The following is a 21464-nucleotide window of genomic DNA, read 5'->3' on the forward strand; positions in this document are numbered from 1 at the left end:
AATTAAAGTGATGGTAGCCAAGAAGTTAATAGCTAAACAAACCCTAAACTGAGTTTGTCCAAACTATATGGACAATGTTGAACTGTATTAAATAAAGAAAATACACAAGCACTTTTCTGCATGTTTGCATCCTTTATTATATTTGAAATAAAAACTAATTCTAAACAAAATTAGCCCACAATATTTGTGTATGTAATCACGTTTATACATGCAATTTCAGATGTGATTTCAGAAAGCAAAATATTTCAAAACTAGATTATCAGTGGCAGTGCATGTATGAAAACAGAGATAAGCATTATAAAATTAATGATGAGAGCAAACAGAAAGGAAAGGAATCGATAAGGTTGTCCGAGTTGCTTCAAAAAGATGATTGTATGAAGTAAACGTAGCACTGTAAACCCACTAAGCAGTAACCTGGCTATCCACACAGATGGATTTGTCAGGGTGTAAAGCAGACCGATTATACCAAATGGCACATTGTTTTCAATGTCATTCCGATGGCATCTAGAAAACACAATATGATTTATGAGCAGAGTTGATTTATGTGCAGAGAACCCTAACCCTAGATATGCAAATATTTGAGGACTAAATTGTCATTAGTGCTATCAAGAAAACAAAGAAAACAAAGAACTAGTGTAATGTTGTTTGGCCTATCTGCAAAACCTGCTTATGAGCTATAACAATAATATGCTATAAATAACCATGGGAGCCCATTAAATGTGGTACTGAACTTATCAAATGAACTTATATTGTAAATTGTTGTCACCATGTTAAAAGAGATTAGCAAATAAATTAGCAAATAAACTGATAAACATGCATGAATTATATGACTTAAGTGCATAACACTGATAGCAGCAATATCTATATGATATATAAGATACCTAAACTGTCTCATGGAATACCTATATTGCAATATCTAAAGCATAAGTTCTTATGCGGTTTTGCCCCATCTTTAGTCAACCCTGTCTCTAATCAATTACACCGAACCCCCCCCCCCAACCCATTGAACCAGTATTAATCTGATATTTCACTAACCCGCGCACGCGTTCCACAACAGGGTGTTCTGGTTTAACCTCTTTAACTCCTGCAGAAACATTGTCTTCTGCCCATGAATAGCTCTACATACAAATAACAATATTCTGGTCATTTAGCATTTAAATAAATTCACAACATATTTTTATTACAGCAAAGCTTTGGGATCAATTAACCCAGACTCCATTAGGCATAAATATACCTCGACTTCAAGGCTTAAACTTTATAGTGCAGACCTCTTCCCTGATTTGTAGCTAATTCGTAAATTATTATAAAGTTTTTCTCTAACAATAATCAGATTTATTTAAAGGCTGAAAGCAAGTGTGCTTATTCCTTTCTTTAAACACATGTTATAGTTGCATGCCTTCCACCCTTTTATATTGAAACCTGGCAAATAAATCTATAACCAGACTCTTCAGTCTTGTAAAAGACTTGAAATGCACATGGTAAAAAATGGACGGCATTACCTTGTACGTTATTCTCACATATCCAGTCAAAATGGCCATGAACAATGTTTTGAACAGCAACACGGAAGAGCAGAGGACGTAGAAAGCAAAAACAGGGTTTTGCAGCGACCACAAATCTTGCGCCATCGTAAATAGAAAACAATTTATATACTACAGAGGACAGAATTTACAACCAAAAGTTACAAATTATAGTGTCAGAACTAAGACCAAAGGTCCAAAGAGCGTGTACTTCAAAATTTACCCTGAGGGTGTGTGGGGGGGATGCCCACAGCATGCATCACGCAATGACTTAGTCAGTCAGTCTATTGAGTCTAACGTCAAAGATTGGCTGTAAAAGTTTACAGCTGTTCAGTGTTGATAAGTGAGGGGGAATTTAAAATAAAATGTCTATTTTCAGAGGTGAATTTAAATATTTATTGGCTGTATTGACTTAAATTTTTATTGACTTTACCCAAATTACCCTCCCTTAGTGGGTACAAAAATAGAACACATTGGTATTTCAATTGTTAGATATTTAGATTACTAAAAATAAATCTATTTCAAAAATCTCTAGATATTAGTACTCACACTATTAATATTAATATCAAATTAATATACTATTGTCTAAGATATGTCTTCATTTCATCGCCTAATTTCTCTGGATTTTGGAAAAAACTATGAATGATTTTATTGATCTAATTAAATTAGCCCCCTAATAGAAAACCCAGTAGGTTAATTATCATGATCTTAAGTATCAAAAATTACTTTCATTTAGCGAAGAACATTTGGTATATTCATGCTCAAGAACTCAACAGTAATTTGGTAGCAGTAGAGCTACACTAGATATAACTCAGTACATGTATAAAAAAGGAAATGAGCAGAACAAAAGTAATGAAATAGGAAAACAAAAAGGAAAAGGCACGATAAGGCTGCAGATGTAGCTTCACAAAGACAACTGTGTGAAATAAACGAGCCACTGTATATGCACCAAAAAGTAACCTCGCTGTCAGCAGAGAGGGATTTGTCAAGGTGTAAAGAAGACCAATTATGCAGAATGGCACAATGTTTTCAAGATCATTTCGGTGACAACTAGAAAACACAATATAAATACAGAAAGCAGTATTGATTGCCTATTTTGCTTCTACTGGGGTTTAACAGTTGTGTGAGAATTGATTATATGAAACGTTTCTACCTAATATTTAGCTAAGCAGTTTTGGAAGTGTAGATATGAATCTGTATATGAGCACCTTATGTCCTTGTAAGTCATCTCTTGGTAATACCATAGACAATCCAGAAGACATTGTCTTCTCACTCTTCTGGATTGTCTATGGTAACACCATCTTGCAAGTTTAGCCCTCGTGCATTCCTCCCATGCTCTAATAGTCTAATTGTGAATGCATTAATGTAAATGTTGCAGGTCCCTTTTCCCGCCCACCAGTTAAGCACTTGTTATGTTTATACAACAGACCTGCGAATTCGTTCCACAGCAGGGTGAGGTGGCTTCACCTCTTCTTTTATTCCATGCATCACATTATCCTCGGGCCAGGAAAAGCTCTATACATAAGTGGTTCAAAAATCAAAGTCTGCTAGCCATTAAATCTTAAACGTGGAGGCAATGTTGTTTCCTTTTGAATTTGAATACGCAAATATGGCAAAATTATATCAACATTGGACTCAAGCTGTTTCAATTTAAAAACGTTTACGACGTATCGCTTTGACGCATTACCAATATATTGAATCAGTTTTAAATTCTGTTGTAAATATTGATGGTTTGCATAATAAAAGCACAAATGGAATCCATCTAAAACCGTTAAAACTCTGCTCAGTTTAAGATTTTAAGCTCTCCTAATATAAAGCAGTCCTTGTGTTTGGCATAAATTATATTTGGCTTATTTTTGACATAGTTGAGTATTCTTAGAAATTTTCATAGATTTATATCATTTATACCAGCCATAAAATAGTTCAAATGCAACACAAATTCAAAGTATTACCTTATACTTGTGTCTTGTACGTCCAGTGTAAATGGACATAATTAACGTTTTGAACAGCAATACGGAGGCACAGAACGAGTAAAACGCAAAGACAGGGTTTTGCAACGTCCACAAGTCAGAAGCCATTGTAGATATTCCGAATTCTTTCGCAAGAAGCAAATTGTATCAAATTGAAAATTGTACTCGAAATTTCAAATAGATTTCTGTATTCGCAAGCTGCAGTATAATACTACCATGCAACAGCTAAAAAATATTTGACTTTCTAATATTGACAAGGAAGTACACTTAGTACAGGAATGACATGACGTAGGGGGCCGTGGAGGCGGACTCGCGAAATTCTCTGTTCAAAATTGACCAGAAATACAGAAACTGCTTGATAATTGGACTATGGTTCTAACGGGAGCAAACTGTGCTTGCTCAATGCATATTGGAAAAGTAGAAAACAAACTATAAAATGAAATTTATGCACAAATGTAATCTAACTTCCGAACCACCAAAAGACTGGCTGTAAATTTATCAAAGTTGTTTAGTATAAAAAGAAGTAAAAACAAACAAACAATTTACATTTTCCAAATTTTTCTAATTCACCCTCCCTAGCGGGTGGGTACAAAAACAGGGAGTTTAAATATTTTACCATTAACCACTTAACTAAATGGCGACAAAAATAACATTTTTTTTACTTTCTCAAAATTAAAAGTAGCCACAAAGTTGTGTAGAAAGATTGGGTCTTTGTATTTGAAAAGAATTAAAAATTAATGTCATTAAAATGACTAATGTACTGATGTCCATAAATTTAAACGCAAAAAGTGAAACTAATTCCAACAATTCCAATCATGTTTATACAATGAACATGTCCCCCCCCCTGCTAGTGTGTGTTATGTAAAATAAAATGGCGACCCTCAACTATATTGTCCAAACTTTTTTAAGACATTCAAGAAAATGCAATGTAAATATCTGTAAATTTTGCTGCGGAAAAGTGCATACAAGCCTTTTAGCTGCAAGTTATACTAATTCGTATTTAATTGTTTTAAATTGTTTCTTCAAAACACCAGGTTGTAAGCCGAAGTTTCAGTGGCGCATTTACTGCGAACGCTAAAGAGTCCACCCTCACTCTTGCCAGCTTTGAGAACGGAGTGGGAAAAATTGTTTTAAATAACCCAAAGAAAAGGTATATAACTTGTTACATTACAAAAGTAATAAATTTAATTTGTTACAATTTCAATTGTGACTTTACTGCAGTTTATCAAACAAATGACCTCTAATAAATTCAGCTGGACATGACCACATGAGTGGGGGAGGGAAGGAGTTGAAGTGACTTTAAAACCACCCCTACCTCCTTTGCCCAGTTTCTAGGTACATCTACATCCCTTGGTCCACAAAGCTTTTAAATTTGCCGATACCATTCAATGTCATTCAGGTTTAATAAAAACATAGACAAGAGTATTTTCCGTGTTTCTAGAAATGCACTTTCACTCGAAATGTTGTCATGCATTGAAAATAACTTGTTGGAAAATGTCGAAAGAAAAACACAAGTTGTGATAATATCGGCCAATGGTCCAGTATTTTCATCAGGTCATGATCTGAAGGAACTGGTATAAAAATTTAAACAACTTCAAAACTCTGCAGTCATTAATGTAGCATTTCCATATGAAACTTGCCTAAGTACAACTCTGCATTCAGACTAGGCAGACTGGAAGCTCATACCATAAAGAAATTTTTGACAAATGCAGCGAAGTTATGTCACTAATACAGGTAATATAATTTCAAAAGTAAAATTGGCCACTGTTCACAATATTTTTAACAATCAGCTCAGACTCTGTAATATGTTACACCTTGGTTAAGTAACCAAGTAGTGTTTGCCAAATGATGTATCACTTGACAAATTATTTTGTTTCATACAGGATATGCCAATACCAGTTATTGCTCAAGTGAAAGGTATTAATTGCTTGATTGATAAAATTTACAAATCAATTTCTACCCTTCAATGATATTGTGTGTCTTACTAGGTTTGGCAACAGCAGCTGGTTGTCAACTAGTTGCCAGCTGCGATATGGCTGTGGCTGCAACAAACACACACTTTGCTACTCCGGGGTAGGAAACGTTTTCTTAGCTTACAAAAGAGATGTAAAACTCCTATAGTCAATTCCAATTGTGAATAAGCAAAACAGAAAAAAATGCATACGTATATTGGACTACCATTGCCAACTCTTTTCCTATTCATTATGCAGTGTAAACATTGGCCTATTCTGTTCAACGCCAGCTGTTGCTCTTGGCAGAGCTGTCCCTCATAAAATCACAATGGAAATGCTGTTCACTGGAAAACCAATTTCAGCTGAAGGTAAAGTGTTACTTGGAGTTCACAAGGCTCCAATTCCAATGTATAGAGACATGCTGCGCACAAATTTTCTATCAATTATGAATACATAAATCTTGCAATCGATAGATGCATTCCGCTATGGTTTGATCAATAAAGTGGTCCCAGAGGAAGACTTGGAGTCAGAGGTATTCACAAATCTGCATGTGAAAGCATTTGTGCAAGGACTTTGGCCAACTTAAATATTGCATACTCTTAAAACGTATAAATATTGAATACTCTTATCTTCAGACAATGAAACTAGCAGAGCAGATTTGCACAACAAGTCAGCCTGTGGTAGCCATAGGCAAGAAATGTTACTATAAACAGATCACACAAGAAAGAGACGAGGCGTACCGGTAAAGTGGTTTAATGTTCACTTTCTAAATGCATACCTATGCCAAACAGTTTAAATGGACCTGCATGTAATAAGACCATGAGACTACTAATGATTTAATTTCTGTTTGTTACAGAATAGCTGGCAAAGTAATGGTTGATAATTTAAAATTGGAAGATGGCAATGAAGGAATTAAAGCCTTCATTGAAAAACGAAAACCTAAATGGACTCATGCCGAAGATGTGAACAAATGATAAAAATATAAAAGCTAGTGTATGGAAATATAATAAAACTATTGGGAAAAACAAAGATTGGAACAAATGATAAATTATAACAATACCTATGTGTGTAGGTAGTATGAAAATGTTAACATGTGTGTATAAATGATATGGCATGCCTTTAATGGACTAATGTACTCTATGGAGAAGCATTGATTTCAATATTTTGTCTTGGTTTTCATTATTTTGCACTTATATTATGTAAGTTTGAAAAACAGACATTTGGTTCTAGTTTTATTATGCTTATTTTAAATATTGCTCACATAAAAATATTTCAGGAGATCTCTTAAGTTTTCTGTTAATGCAATCACTGCAGAGATATCAACATTTACATTTCAATATAACTTCTAAGTTTTCTACCTGTTTCAAAGATGTCCTCCACGAACAGCATCCTGATAAGACCTACCAGCTGGTTCCTCTTGTTTTTTATCCAGTTTTATCATATCATCAATACGTAGAATAGTTATGGCTGCTTCTGTAGCAAACTTAAGGGACTTTACTTTGCAAACCACCGGCTCTAGTACACCAGCATTCTTGCTGTCACGAATGGTACCTTCAACTAGGTCCAAACCCATCCTATTAAAAAATAGAAAGGTTTAAGTTGTAGTATTAGCTCATCGATGAAAGCTATCACAGGTAACACAAAATTCCTTTTACAGATGACAAAACTTACCATTTAAAGTTCACTTTATCGTTGTTTGTTTGTGATGTATTATGATATGCTCTAAGTTTTGCAACCAATTCAGTAGAATCCTTGGCTGCATTTACAGCCAATGTTTTTGGTATGGCTAACAGTGAGTTTGCAAACTCTGCTATAGCTAACTGCTCTCTTGATCCCTAGAATTGACAAAAAAATCAGTAAGTTATTGAGAAGCAAGTCATACCATAGGTCAAAATTTCATTACATAGGAGGATAACACTTTTCACCAGCTCATTTTATTAGAAAACAATTGCATTTTAACTTACAAGAGAGGTAGCAAAGTTTTCTAAGTATATTGATAGAGCAGCTTCTACAGCCCCTCCTCCAGGAACAACTTTCTTTGAATCTAAAACACGCTTCACAACACACAATGCGTCATGGAGCGATCTTTCCATTTCATCTAACATGAAGTCATTTGCTCCACGAAGAATGATAGATGCTGCAGACCTTGCTTTTGGACTGAATGAAATAAGAGTAAGGTTAAATACTATAAAACTTTAGTGAATTAATCCATAGTAAACAAAAAACTAAATGGATGGCTCCAGCATCCTCATCTGAATCAGCAAACCTACCCTTTGATAAGAACAAGTTCATCATCAGAGATTCTCTCCTGTGTAACTTCCTCAGCCTGTCCTAACATACTAGCATCAAAACTTTCTTCCCCTTCCAAGTTTGTCAATGTCAGCACCATTGTTGCTAGAAAAGATAACATTACATTTTGCTCGCAGGCTACTTCTGGTTTAGTCTGAAAAAATAACTTTAATCCAACTACCCACACATAATTTACCATGTTTCATACAGTTTAAGCATACTTTGTGCATAAATTTTGCATGAAAAAGAAAATCAAGAAGACATGAAACCTTTGTTGAAAGAATGTAGTAAATCCATCAAGTCATACTACTGATATCTATGAGCAGCTCACCTCCTGTTGCACGTGCAATTCTTTTAAGATCTTGTTTTTTACAACGTCTTATAGCCATCGCCCCAGCTTCGACAAAATATTTCAAACAAAGATCATCAATACCACCACTAACAAGAACAACATTTGCTCCAGTTGCAAGGATCTTTTCAATTCTTTCTTTAGTTATGTCAGACTCTCTAAAAGGCATCAAAATTTGACTTGAGTAACTCAGGCTTGCATTTATTGCTAAACCCAACATTAAATGAAAACAAATTTTGCCCACCTCTTTCTTATTGCTTCAAGTTTATCAGGATCCTCAACCACAACACTCACACCAAGTTGCATCTTAGCTTTTTGTAAACTAAAATCCAGGCAAGCAATCTTAGCATTGCTTACTTTCTTAGGCATTGCTAGAAAAAAATGGTGAGAGAAAAGATGATAATTTTGTTGGTAATAATTCGTTTACCGAAGTAGGGCAGATCTGGGTGGATTGTAAGCTACCGGGAATGGGTTAACAACCAGAGAAATTATTTACCTTGTGATGCAATGGTACAGTTCAAAGCATAACCGCTGACCAACATACTCTCTCGAGCACTGGCTCCATGAGCTTTTAGTACATTGATGGACTTTATTGGATACTTTACATCACCTTTCGTCTCCCTTTTTATAGCCATGACAGCATCAACGACCATCTTACCAAAGAAATCACCATCTGGCCCAATCAATTTAGAAGACATAGCAGTCTTTGCTGCACTTACAATAGAATCTTCTCCAAGCTCATCAACACCAATGGTCATATGTTCATTAATGTACTTACATGCTTCCCTGTTGAAAAAATTATGTTCACCTTGATGTATTAAGGTCTGTTCTAGCTCACTATTCAATTTATTGGATCCAATTCACTTCTGATGTTATAGTCTGTTGACTTATGTCCAATATTGAGCCATTATGTACATACAATGCAATGTTCATAGAGAACAAATTAACTAAAGCCAATACAATTACAGCTTTATCAATAATAGAATACATTTCATAGATCAGAAGTGAATTTGATACAACAAAATTAAATTGTGTAGACCTTCAGCGATTGCTAAGCTCTAGCGAGGATGATTTTACAAAAAATAAAGCAAACTTTTTCAACAAACTTACTTGCATGCAAGTCTGTATCCACTGATTATCGAGGTAGGATGAATTCTAGCCTTAACCAGATCTTCAGCATTTTTTAGCAATTCAGCAGCTAATATTACAACCGAAGTTGTACCATCGCCAACCTCTTGGTCTTGTAAGTCAGCCAGCTCGCACAAAACCTTTGCAGCAGGGTGCTCAACCTCAAGTAACTTCAGGATGGTAGCACCATCATTGGTTACAGTCACATCCTAAAAGCAACAACAAGAATTTAGCATCAAATGTGGTATAACAACTGCCTAAAATAGACAAACACTTCTCAACGTTTCGACCTGAGGGCCTTTGTCAGGAGAGTTAGTATTTCCTTTTTTTCATGACTCTCCTGACAAAGGCCCTCAGGTCGAAACGTCGAGAAGTGTTTTGTCTATTTTAGGCAGTTGTTATACCACATTTGATGCTAAGTTGTTTGAAGACGCTGCTCTCTGGTTATATTGGAACAACAAGAATACCGTAAAAGTCCGTAATGCTCCAAAATTTTTGATAAAACAGGAGTGGTTTCGCTGGATGATTTTTTAAAAATACCAACATATAATACAAATCAACTATTTGAAATAAGAGCAGACAAGCCAGTTTGGTGTGTTTAATGGCCAGAAACATGTTAATCAACCAGAGTAATGGTGGACAATTGTGTTTATTAGGATATGTATGAAGGAAAGAACTCAAACAGTTCCAGAGTTGGTAGATTTTATGAATACATAAGCCAAATTTATTAACATAACATTTGTTTTCTTTGTTTAAAACAAAGGAAATCAAAGTGCCACCAATAACAATGTTTGGCTTATTTATTCAGTAACTTACCAACCCTGAACGGTTCCAGAGTGGAGCAGGTCTACTGTACGTATATGGTATTTTACTGTAACAAGGCATGGTATGAAACAAAGATAGTCAAAAATGTTGTTGCAAATTTTATCAATAAACCTCAGAAAATATAGACCTGAAGTTTTCTGGAAACTTTTCACCTTGTCCCTGGTAGTATTAAGTGAAATGTAAATACTGGGAATTGTTTTTAATACGAGATTTCAATATTTTCTCACCTTATGCAAAAGGTATGACAAACATTGAATAAACAAAAAACTCGAAAGGAAAACCCGCCCTGCCCAAATGATGCGACATCAAATACTTGTACTTGTACAGAAATAACTTATATTAAACTGCATGATATCAACCTGAACTGAATTTGTACAAATTTGTACACTAAAACACATTTAAGCGACTTCTTTCTTTAGTTTATTCTTACCCCAACATCATCTACGAGCATTTTATCCAACCCCACCGGGCCCAAAGAACTTTTGACAATATTTGCTATAGCCGACACAGCCATGACTACGTAGAAAAAAAACAAAAAAACAAAGTTATACAAGCAACAAAAACCCGAGATCGGGATAGCACAAGACTGGATGCTTACCATTTTGTGTTCTGACCGAAGCACCGGTCGTTCTTTCGCCGCCAACGCTTATAAGTTCGGCTGCAGTTGGAGCACTAGACATTTTGAAATTTCAGCACAAAAAAACCACATGTGAAAAAGAAACGAGCCTGCCGTGCAGTGCGCGAAATGAGAGCGGCGCTACGAGTCGGGATACTTCATATCTACTTACCTAAGACAGAACACTTTGTTTGTTCAGGTTTTGCGATTACCGCATGCGCAATGAAAATATACCAAAACCTTTTCCAGTCACGCAACGACTTTTGTTTCACTGAGGTAAATATAGGACATAAGGGTATTTTACCCTATTCCCTTGACACAGGGGATTAATTCTTCTAAATTCATTGTTACAGTAATTCCAAGCAAAACATCCCTCTATATTTCTAAATATAGTTACAAAACTACCCCGAATAAGGAAGGGCGTTCTCATAAAATAAAAGGAAGCTCTCAAGGCCCAATGGCTGTCACCTTGTCACCTTTTGGAATGTAGGTTCGAAAGTCTCAATTTACGCTTACGATAATAGAAAATTGTTGCGCAGATTTCCTGGATGATAATGGTGTAAGTTAACGATTGCTACGCATATTTCGAATGTCATTAAACAATCATCTAAAACTGCCACACAAATCGATGCGTCTATACGAGATTTTTGTTCCACCTCACCCAATTATTCTGCAATTTGAGAAAATTCATTGTTCCCTTTTAAGGCACTCCCTACAACGTCTAAACGTCGATTGTCATGAGCGGACACCGAAAGAAAGTGGTAAGTCTGTCTATTGGCAAATCTCCCGTAAATGAGAAAGAAACGAAAGGGTTTGACTTTAACACGCCCACGTGGCTGTCCAAAAACAAAACCACGCCTGTCTAAGTACGCTTAGCTTTGCTTACATAAAGTACGCCAAAGAAATAATCATAATTCTCGGAAAAGTTGTCGCAGAGTCGCAGACAAAAAAGAACATTGCAAAAGAAATGTTTGGTTTTCAAAAAGGAAAAACACGAAAGTAGTTTGATAAATTCCTTTCAAGTGTGGATGAAATAGCACACGTACAAAATAATTAATGATTTCGACTTCCGCTTTGGTAACCTTTTCCGGTATAAATAAGCCTTAAGAAAACACCCACAGGCCACAATAGTTTGATACAAATGCAAAGTTTGTCTCAAGTTTCGCTGTGTTTTCTTTCAAATTTGTGGCCAAGGGACGATCAACTTCAATTAAAATCACACAGAGTTTGACATGATATTATGGCTTGGACATGCTAACGGGTAATCGATGGGGCTACGTGGATTAAATTTCTATATCTTGGCGCTTGCTTTTACATCGCTGCCGTTTTGTATTTTCTCCTACAAGCTTCAGCAAGACGGAAGTGTTGCGACTCCAAAACGTTGCGACTGCACATCGGTCGAGCTCTGGCTACCTAAAACAGTTAACGAGGCTTCAAATGTGTTTTCCTACGAGGAGAGTGAGTTAAAAACGTTAAATGATGCGAATTCATTGTCTATAAACACGTTATACAGAGGCGTGCGTTTGGTGCAGTTTCCGAAAAATTGCGAGCTAATTTTGAAGGAAAATGCTGCGTTTTACAAGCAAAATATTGACGATCGCTCGGTCGTGGTATGTGTTTGTTTATTCTATATTTTATATTATATATCATAGTCTAGAAATGAATATACTCAATTCCTCTTATAAGCGATATCGGAATGCTAAATATGAGATTATTGTTGTGTAATTCCTGAAGTCAATCGACACAATGTCCAATTTAATCTTAGATATGGTTCAAAAGAAAACCTTTGCCAATTTGTATCGCAGCTACCGTGAAATGCAAACTTCGCAATTCGTGTATCGGTATTCATACACGGCCGGAAGGTATAACTTACGCTTTTATTACAGAGAATCGAAAGTGATTCTAAGTACATGTATATACTATAAGTAAAGTAGATTTGAACGATCATTTGTAGTGAGTGTTAATAAGTTGGTTTAGACCGTAATAACCCTGGCTTGGATTTCCAATAATTTTGTAATAGTTGCAAACTAATGGAGTTTTACACTAAAAAATCACAAGCCCTTGTTAAACAAACATTGTTTTGTTAAACATTCAAGAGCAGCAATTCAAGGTGTCTAGAATAATTTTGAATGCATAATTACGATACAACATACCATTTGAAACAGGCGAGGTAACAAGATACCGAATTAGATCAACTTGCTTTAGTTCGTTCTTGTTGCAATTCAAACCTCAGAAAAGAGAGCTTTACTCACTCACCTACTGTGTGTACTGCTCATTTTCCAAATGAATCTTAAATCTTTAGACGAAGGTCATTCAACCCAAAGGAAACTGTTGATGTTTCAATCTGACTCCAATGAGAAGGATACATTACTGGATCAAAAAGACAGTGTTGTGCTCAGTTTTCTCGCTTTCTGTGTAGTGGTTGTTTGCATTGCTTTATGTGGAAAAACCGAAAAGAAGTATGTCCTAACGGTTGAGAATTTTGGGTAAATATAATTAATTTCACAGATGTTGGCACTGAATATGGCAATATAAATAGCCAGTGCATTGCATCTCCCCCTCCCCCTCCCTGAGAGGAAGCACTCCTTCACCCTAGTAACTTACTATGTCAGAAACATTTTACCTTGCTCCCTTATCATACTACACCTGCAAGTGTCTCAGGTCATTCACCCACCTTTTCCTTGGTCAAACGTCACTCATTTCATTCACCGAACCTAATGCAAATGAATGTCTTTGTTTGAGCACATTTGGTTTGGAGCTCATTTGCATGAGAAGAGCAATGTTTGACCTAGGCCTAACTCACTCCTCAACTTTAATAGTTCCCTACCACCCATCTCACCTGACTTCTTTCCCGCTTCCTCTAACTCATCTCACCCTCCACCTTCATATCCTCTCATGCTCTCTCATATCCCTTACTTCACAACAATTAATCCCACCCATATCAATCCATCCCCCTTTTCCCCACCCCATGTCTCCAACCCACCTTTCCTCCTGCATCCATGCTTCAAGATCATTCTCCTTGCTCCCTCTTCAATTTATAAATATTTATATTATGTTCCATAATTTACTCCAAGCTCCCAGGAAAGCGTTGCCCGAGACAGCAATTCTGCAAATGTTGAAATCATATCCTCAGAAAAAGTCGAGGTATGTCCATCCTGGCGTACTCAACACACTTTCGTCGTTTACTGTTTTAAAGTCAGACATGAACGGAAAATTTGAACGTGTATTTCTTTAAAAATCCTTTACAAACCGACCTGACTGAACTAAGTTTTTAAAGTCACAGCTAAGCTAATGCCAAATGGCTTGAATTTGATCTAATAATTTGATCTGTCAGGCGCCAGTCAGAAATGAGTCAATGATTAGCTTGAGATTGAAAATCAAGTGGTTTTATGTTATACTTCTGTGAATTTTAGACTATTCGCAGGGAAAATCCCGACCATCAAGAAACAAAAGTGGAATCGGTGGAAATCAAAGTGGAAAGCCCAGTGCCAGCAACAGACAGCAACTCGAACCATTCCTCGCCACCTGTCGGAGAGGTCAACTCATCCGGCTCTGGCGAAACCGGCGTTGATGGTGCCGTGTTGGGGAAAATAAAGTCTGGCGATGTCAAAGTCGAGACGGGAGATAAAGGGATAAACGTTGATAACGATGAGCTGAGAGGGAAGGATGGGGATAATCTGGAGCAGAAGGGAAACGACGTTGGGGATGCAAGCGTACAGGAAGCGAAGAAAGATAAACGAAGCGATAGCAAGAAAAAAGAAGAAAAACGAAAAGAAAAGGATCGTCAGAAAGATATGAGATCGAAGCGATCACATACAGCTCCTACGGAAAGGGTTGAAGAGAAACCCTCCAAACACAAAACAAGGTTTTCACTCAAAAAAACCACCGACGACTCGAACGCTTACGATGAGCCAAAGATGTCCAAAAAGGACAAAAAGAGATCAAAAAAGAAATCAGACAACGATCAACCACTTCCCAGTCCCCCGCTTCCCAACACCGCCCTCCCCAGTCCCCCGGTGCAAAACACGGCCCTTCCCAGTCCGCCACGTCCGCACACCACGGCGCTGACTCGTGGCGACCGCCGCAGTTTCACGAACAGAGAGTTGCCCAAAAGACCCTCGGATTTGGACGAAGACGATTACGAAATTGTCCAAGTTAAGAAGGGACCGAAAAAAGACGAGACGAAATCGTCTGAGAACGATACTAATTTATACGACTCAGTCGATGACCGTGAGGTGTTCAATGCCCAGGCAAAGGGGGACCCAACCGCCAACGATAATCAGTCGGACGCATATGAGAGTGTAGATCCGAAGTTAAAATCGATCAAATCCCCCGCATTATCCGTACCAAACCAGGAGGATTACGAAGACCTTTACGATGAACCAGTTATGGACAGACAGCGAAGTTTCTCGGAAGGTCTTCCTGGATCCTCGTCGCCCCGAAGTGATGCAGAGCGAAAAACGATGTCCCTGGGTCGGCAAACGAGGCAGGACGCCGCCCCTACCCCTCCCCCCGTTGAAACCATAGGACAGGCAAAAGTGTCAAACATCGTTGTGATGGATGACATAGAGCCTTATACGATCACGGTAAAGAAAGGGGATCATATTATACAGGAAACTAACATATCGAAGTTTGCTAAACCAAGCGGCACGCATCATGTTCAACCAGCGTTGAGCGATGACGAGAAGGAAAGGTTGTATACGAAAGTCGACAAGGAGAAACAGAAACGAGACAGAGCCGAGGCGGGAGACGACGGTTTAGCCAATGGTGCGATCCAGGTAGAAGGCAGCGCGAACGAAAATCCGTACACGAAAGTCGACAGAGAAAAGCAAACGAGAGACAGGATTGAGTCCGCGAAAGGTGCAACCAATGGCGAAGTTGAGGGAGAAGCAAAGACGAATAGTGATGCAAAAATGGATGAAACTGCTGGGGTTGTTCAGATAAACTGTGGAAATGGCGAAGCAAAAGAAACTGTGTCCTCGTTGGCTGTAGGTAAGTAGAAGTTTTTAACTGTCATATCCATTCCATCTGCAAAGCGAGTTAAGCGACTACCATTATTCATGTATTGTACGACTCGCTTTCTCGCAAAAGCAATGGTATTTGAATGAAACTTGTATTAGGCACGTCCGGTTCGCCAAATTCAACCTCGCAATCGCCTGGTAATATACTTGCTTCAGCCTTGCCTAGTTCACAAATTAGTTCATGGTGAAAAATATCGGTTCAAATTTCATTTCTCCTTTCGTAGATTCCGTGGAGGAACACCAATATGAAAGTATGCCTCGTCAAAAGAAATCAGGTCAAGTTTCTGACAAGAATGACTGGACGTTTGAGGAAACGGAAGACTTTCAACCTTACGATGAAGTCGATGATAGATCGAACACTAAACAAAGACCTGGCGTTTATGTATAGAGCACAAACAACAACAATAACGAAATCATCTTGTATATCATAGCCATTTTCAACAGAATATCTCACTATGTCTATAGTAAAGATTTTCATGAATCATAAAGTGTCTGCCAGAGCAGTGTGCAAAGGCAAGCTCGAAACTTATCGCTATTCGAAGCTGAACAACAATTCAACCTGCGTGGATATTTAAAAAAACTTTCCCGGCTTAACCAGGAAAATATTTCGTAGCCTACATTTATGCATAAAGTAACAACACGTAAATAGTCAGTTTTAGTGAACACCTAAATTAATTCTCCAGATATTGTAGAACACAATTTTAATTACACTACAAGCTTTCCTTCTTGCCTTTGAATTGTATTTTAACTTGATATATATTTTATATTTCTCACGATTACTGGGCAAATCAACTTTGAACGTTTTTACGCATAAATCTGTTCTAAAACCTGACCTTTCATAAACTTGCTTTTCTCTACACCAATGGCGTTCAGGACGGTCACAGCCACATCTAAATTCGACACGTATGTGTCTTCCAAACTGTTGTTTCGAAGCACACCAGGACCTGCGTGGGAACACACAATTAGATTATCATGGTAGAATATTATACACTTGCTTTTCAGTTTCTTATTCAGTCTTTCTTCCATCTAATTTAGTTAGTTTAGTTTATGTTTCCTTCTGTAGTAATACTGGATCAGTAAGACACGAATCCTACTGGACCGCTAGGAAGAACAGTTTAGAACTGATAAAGCTATCCAGTATAAATAAAGTTAGTTTAGTTTAGCCGGTTTCCTCCTGTAGTAACACTGGATCAATAAGAGATGATCCTTAGTGGAACTTTAGGAAGAACACTAAAACTGATAGAGCTATCCAGTATAAATGAGTTTAGTTTAGGTTTCCTCCTGTAGTGACACTGGATCAATAAGAGATGATCCTTACTGGACCTCTAGGAAGAACAGCTTAGAACTGATAGAGCTATCCAAACATCCAGTATAAATAAAAGTTAGTTTAGTTTAGGTTTCCTCCTGTAGTAACACTGGATCAATAAGAGATGAATCAGATGATCTATACTGGGCCTCTATAAGAAGAACAGTTTAGAACTGATAAAGCTTGCATTTTTATCATAAAATGCACTCACCGCGTATAAGTACAGGAATGTCAATCAAGCACGCTGAACGGTTTGAAACCAAAGCCATGACTACTTCTCCAGCCTCCGTGGTCCGCAACTATGACTATCATTGTCTCACTCAACATTTGCTTTCCTTAATTTAAAAAGATACTGTGTAATGCTTCATATCTGAACTACCTGAGAAAGATATCTCAAACATGGTGGTCCAGTGTAGATAGTATTCTACAATAAGCTGTCGTGGGTGTCTAAACTACCTGAGAAAGATATCTCAAACGTGGTGGTCTAGTGTAGGTAGAATTCTACAATAAGCTGTCGTGGTTTATGTCTGAACTACCTCAGAAAGATATCTCAAACGTGGTGGTCTAGTGTAGGTAGAATTCTACAATAAGCTGTCGTGGTTTGTGTCTGAACTACACCTGAGAAAGATATCTCAAACGTGGTGGTCTAGTGTAGGTAGTATTCTACAATAAGCTGACGTGGTTTGTGTCTGAACTACCTGAAAAAGATATCTCAAACGTTTTGGTCCTGGTTTGTTTGATTTTTAAATAAAAATCTACCAATGCGATTGCCATTGCGATTTTCAGCTGGAGTAATTTATTTTGACTACCCCTAGATCCGCCACTGGGTCCTGTAAGGGTAGCAGTTTTTGCTGGGATAACCATCGTCTTACCTGATGAATCGTTGTTGTCATTCAAGGCGTTGATCAGATACTTGATCTTCAAATCCACTGACGCCAGAGAACTGTAGTATCTAGGAGATCCCCAATAGGAATAGTGCCCAGCCGCGTCAAGCTGATCTACAAGTACCAATCAGATATCTTTCACCAGACTATCAACTAGGGGACCACGCATTACCAGTTGGGCGAAAATGACACAGTCGACATTTCTGCCGGGTCTAGGGGGCTGAAGCAACGCGCACCCCTCTCTTGTACCGCTATGAAACTAATGAAAGACGAACCTCGCTAGTTTGTAGTAAAGAACAAAAACTATGTAAAATGGAATCAAATCATTTACAGTTTTAAACACTCAAGTCACTGAATTTTGAAAGGGATCACAGTGGAGAGATAAAAGGACTGTCCCCCCCCCCACTGGATGCTCCCTTACCATACAGTTCACATACCAAAATGAACGAACGTTAGAATCGGATCATTCTTCAGCAAATTTTCTTTGACGGCAAATGCTGTATTCATATCTTTGTTGTTGTAGCAGTTTATAACATCGCCTGTACACTGGACATTATCACAGCTCCAGACATCCACGTCTGTATTGTTAATCGCGTAATTTTTCAACCAAGCCCACGTGAACATCATTGCTGTCTGGAAAGAGATGGAGTTGTGGACGATAACAGGGGCGTGACCTGGGGGGGGGGGGCGGAAAGGTCATGTGACACTGATCAACGAACCTACTTCTTTCCCAAATCTGACTTGGGATTGGCAAAATTCAATTCGGCGATTTTCTTCTTTTGGTGTATAATATTGAGTGAATTGACAGAGTTGATTACTTTACTTGGCCAAGGTTATACAACTTTGCTCATTAGTCACTCAATCAGATCCAATAGAAAGAGAGAGTCAGCTGCGGGCCCGAGACTATGTGTGGCTTTGGTTCATCCCTGGGTGCGGCCCATTCCAGCCTCATCCTTACACCCAACGCCCTATTGTCCAAAAAATAGAGTGTTACCCTCACCTGCAAATTCGGATCTTTTCTTTTCACTTGTGTAAAAATGGTTTCAGGGCGCCCACGACCACTTACAGGAGGAATACTGTAAGTAGTTTCATTCTCCGGATCACCATTAGTTAACACAGTCCAGTCATTATCGAACACTCCATGTTCCATCACGTTCATGCCGGTCAGATACGAACTCCAGTTTGGACCACTTTTCTAAGAAAGATATGGTATTTAGGAAGGAGCATCATCTTATGTTGATCTAGTGTTACTACAGGACGAAACCTGTACTAAACTAACTTTATTTATACTTGATAGCTCTATCAGTTCTAAACTGTTCTTCCTAGAGGTTCAGTAAGGATCATCTCTCTTATTGATCCAGTGTTATACTACAGAAGGAAACCTAAGCGAAACTAACTTTATCTATATATCTTTATCTTTATCAAATTCAAGCCAGGAACAGTCGATGAAAAATGTGTCAACTATCGGTACCAGGCAGGAATCGAACCTTGAGTTTGAAGTGTGTATAATTCCACTCGAAATTAAGTCAATTAAGACCCTTTGAACCTCTAGAATTTACCCGCATCGAGTGAAGTGCCAAAAATCATAATTGACTTAACTTAATCCATATCAGTTCTAAACTGTTCTTCCTAGAGGATCGTGACTTATTTAACGGCGTCACGACATACAACATTATCGCTGCAGTTTTTTAAAATTTAAAGCATGTTTTTCAATGTAAAGAAACCTGATACGATAAGGCAAATGAATGTTTACTTACTGTGGGAAACACTCCTCTTGCACGGGTTGTGTAGGAACCTTGTTCAAAGAATGATCTAAATGTGTGGTAATGCTCGGTTACATTTCTCAAATACGAACCTCCCAAGCCATCTATACCTATAGAAAAGGTATGACAAAACGTTAGGTTTTTTGCCAAATAAAAACTCCGCATTCATGTTCAGTGTTTAACTGTTTCCACAAAGAAAGGCATGCATTTTCACAAAACGTCTCAGTCAGAGACTGTTATTTCCTGTGCTATCAAGGGAAATATCAACCTCGCAAGCCAGGCTCTTTCCGTGGAGCGTAGGTAAAAGAGCCTGGCTTGCGAGGTTGGGGAAATATAGGATTAATGGTGATTTAATGGCCTGTCAGTTATAGACCCAAATGCTAACACGTCTGGGTTCAAACCTTTTAACCTAAAGCTGGTATTAAACAAAATTAAGCCCGTTTGAGTTTGCCTTAGGACGAACTAGAAAGGTTTAAATTAGACTGTATAGTCATGACCTGGTTTGATTTTCTTATAAGGAGATCACTCTCACAACATTTATTCTGTTCTGTCCTTGGTGAGTTTGTTCCAGATGGTTCCGAGAGTTCGTCAGCTGAGAGTTCAGCTGACGAAAAAAAGTTTTGCCTTACGACTCACGTCAAAAAATTGGCGGTAGATAACAGATCTTTGATAAGCTAGTAAACCACTCGAGTATCTTTCGACGCAAATCACCTCAAAACTGATCGCTACTTACCGATGATGATGGCACGTTTCGCCGTTCCAAAACCCTTTGGCATTGGCGGTCTTGGTGACGCCGTGACAGGAATGCTCGCACAAAGCACATCACGGATGATAAAAGACAACAAAAAGATGCACAAGAAAATTGTGGTTATCACTTTCATCGCTTAATTCTCATACAAAACTTGCCAGAGACTCGTCGACTAGAACAAGAAAGGCGAGTTCAATAATTTAAAATGAAACAAACAAAGTTTAAAACGAAAGCAATGAAAAGTTTTCTCAATATACTGATTGATATGCATGCGTGTGGCCTTGTTTATGTCAAACAGTCGCTGTTTGAGTCAAGCTGTTTTTAGCAAAACAAGCACGCATTATGTATCGGAGAATTCCGCGATTTTGTGTCATCTTGAAGACACTAATGCAAATATCATGAAATAACTTTGTGCACAGAGAAAGCCACGTCCAGCTGACGATAATGAAAAGTATAAATGTTGATACAATTTGTGAATAAGTCTGTAATTATGACTTTAGACGGGTTTGCACTGTTTTGTATGCTTAGAACTTAACTTTTGTAGAACAGGTGAGGCGACCTCTACTTTGAGAAAAAAACTCGCTGAATATCAATCATACCTTATATAAACTTTAATCCAGCTAAAGATAACCTCAGGTAAAGCCTAGCATATAGTAGTGTAAAGACGTTTCCTAAAGTAATCGGCTCGGAAATTTACAAAGACAGTAAATTCCGGTATAGACTTTACGTTTTCGCCGTGGCCTAAGCAGCACAGCAATCCACACGATTGCATGATTTGCATGCGACGCATCGGAGTGAAAATCGTATTCAAGATCGAGATTATCATCATTCGCGCGAGGCAATCCTATAATCATCGCCTGGCGTTTCATTGTCACGAGACTAACTACATCAAAATTAAACAAAATAGACCAAATACGTGTAATGTATAGCACTTACATATGAGTTTTTCTCGGAGACTCTTAGACTAGCCACACGTACTGCTTAACAAGCAATCCAAATACGGACAGTATCTTTGGTTTGAACACAATTTCAAAGCGTAATCCACTTTGTCGGATTAATATTTCGGGGTCTGTTGAGTGACAAAAGGTTGAATGAA

General features: G+C 37.9%; 3 protein-coding genes and 2 long non-coding RNA genes across 6 annotated transcripts; 2 read left to right on the plus strand and 3 right to left on the minus strand.

Annotated features, from left to right (window-relative positions):
- Nucleotides 1-182: 182 nt before the first annotated feature.
- LOC114526947 lies at nucleotides 183-3595 on the minus strand. Its single transcript, XR_003687377.1, has 5 exons — nucleotides 3470-3595; nucleotides 2947-3032; nucleotides 1500-2567; nucleotides 1036-1118; nucleotides 183-504 (listed from the first exon to the last, which is right to left on the minus strand). It is a non-coding gene; the product is annotated as an uncharacterized LOC114526947 (long non-coding RNA).
- A 743-nt stretch (nucleotides 3596-4338) lies between these two features.
- Nucleotides 4339-6591, plus strand: LOC114526957 (enoyl-CoA hydratase domain-containing protein 3, mitochondrial-like). Its single transcript, XM_028548504.1, has 10 exons — nucleotides 4339-4415; nucleotides 4522-4637; nucleotides 4929-5061; nucleotides 5150-5221; nucleotides 5371-5404; nucleotides 5476-5560; nucleotides 5698-5807; nucleotides 5913-5971; nucleotides 6075-6181; nucleotides 6296-6591. Exons 1-10 carry the CDS (start codon nucleotides 4359-4361, stop codon nucleotides 6411-6413), a joined length of 891 nt encoding a protein of 296 aa, XP_028404305.1. The 5' UTR covers nucleotides 4339-4358; the 3' UTR covers nucleotides 6414-6591.
- Nucleotides 6592-6658: 67 nt separating this feature from the next.
- Nucleotides 6659-10731, minus strand: LOC114526956 (T-complex protein 1 subunit alpha-like). Its single transcript, XM_028548503.1, has 10 exons — nucleotides 10629-10731; nucleotides 10461-10546; nucleotides 9188-9414; nucleotides 8574-8863; nucleotides 8322-8448; nucleotides 8060-8235; nucleotides 7710-7833; nucleotides 7404-7596; nucleotides 7111-7274; nucleotides 6659-7013 (listed from the first exon to the last, which is right to left on the minus strand). The coding sequence occupies exons 1-10, from the start codon at nucleotides 10708-10710 to the stop codon at nucleotides 6803-6805; spliced, it is 1680 nt and encodes a 559-aa protein (XP_028404304.1). The 5' UTR covers nucleotides 10711-10731; the 3' UTR covers nucleotides 6659-6802.
- Nucleotides 10732-11720: 989 nt separating this feature from the next.
- Nucleotides 11721-16392, plus strand: LOC114526816. Of its 2 annotated transcripts, none has more exons than XM_028548338.1 (6): nucleotides 11721-12256; nucleotides 12412-12508; nucleotides 12949-13132; nucleotides 13721-13790; nucleotides 14060-15638; nucleotides 15892-16392. In XM_028548338.1, exons 1-6 carry the CDS (start codon nucleotides 11915-11917, stop codon nucleotides 16053-16055), a joined length of 2436 nt encoding a protein of 811 aa, XP_028404139.1. In that variant the 5' UTR covers nucleotides 11721-11914; the 3' UTR covers nucleotides 16056-16392. The 2 variants fall into 2 exon arrangements, with proteins under 2 accessions (XP_028404139.1, XP_028404140.1); XM_028548339.1 differs by having other exon boundaries at nucleotides 11723-12256; nucleotides 12949-13105.
- A 3236-nt stretch (nucleotides 16393-19628) lies between these two features.
- LOC114526822 lies at nucleotides 19629-21431 on the minus strand. Its single transcript, XR_003687368.1, has 3 exons — nucleotides 21305-21431; nucleotides 20354-20540; nucleotides 19629-19730 (listed from the first exon to the last, which is right to left on the minus strand). It is a non-coding gene; the product is annotated as an uncharacterized LOC114526822 (long non-coding RNA).
- Nucleotides 21432-21464: the final 33 nt, after the last annotated feature.

The sequence above is a fragment of the Dendronephthya gigantea genome, unplaced genomic scaffold (genome assembly GCF_004324835.1).
Source record: "Dendronephthya gigantea isolate DGI-Jeju-01 unplaced genomic scaffold, DenGig_1.0 000042F, whole genome shotgun sequence".
In the NCBI taxonomy this organism is placed as follows: Eukaryota; Metazoa; Cnidaria; class Anthozoa; order Malacalcyonacea; family Nephtheidae; genus Dendronephthya; species Dendronephthya gigantea.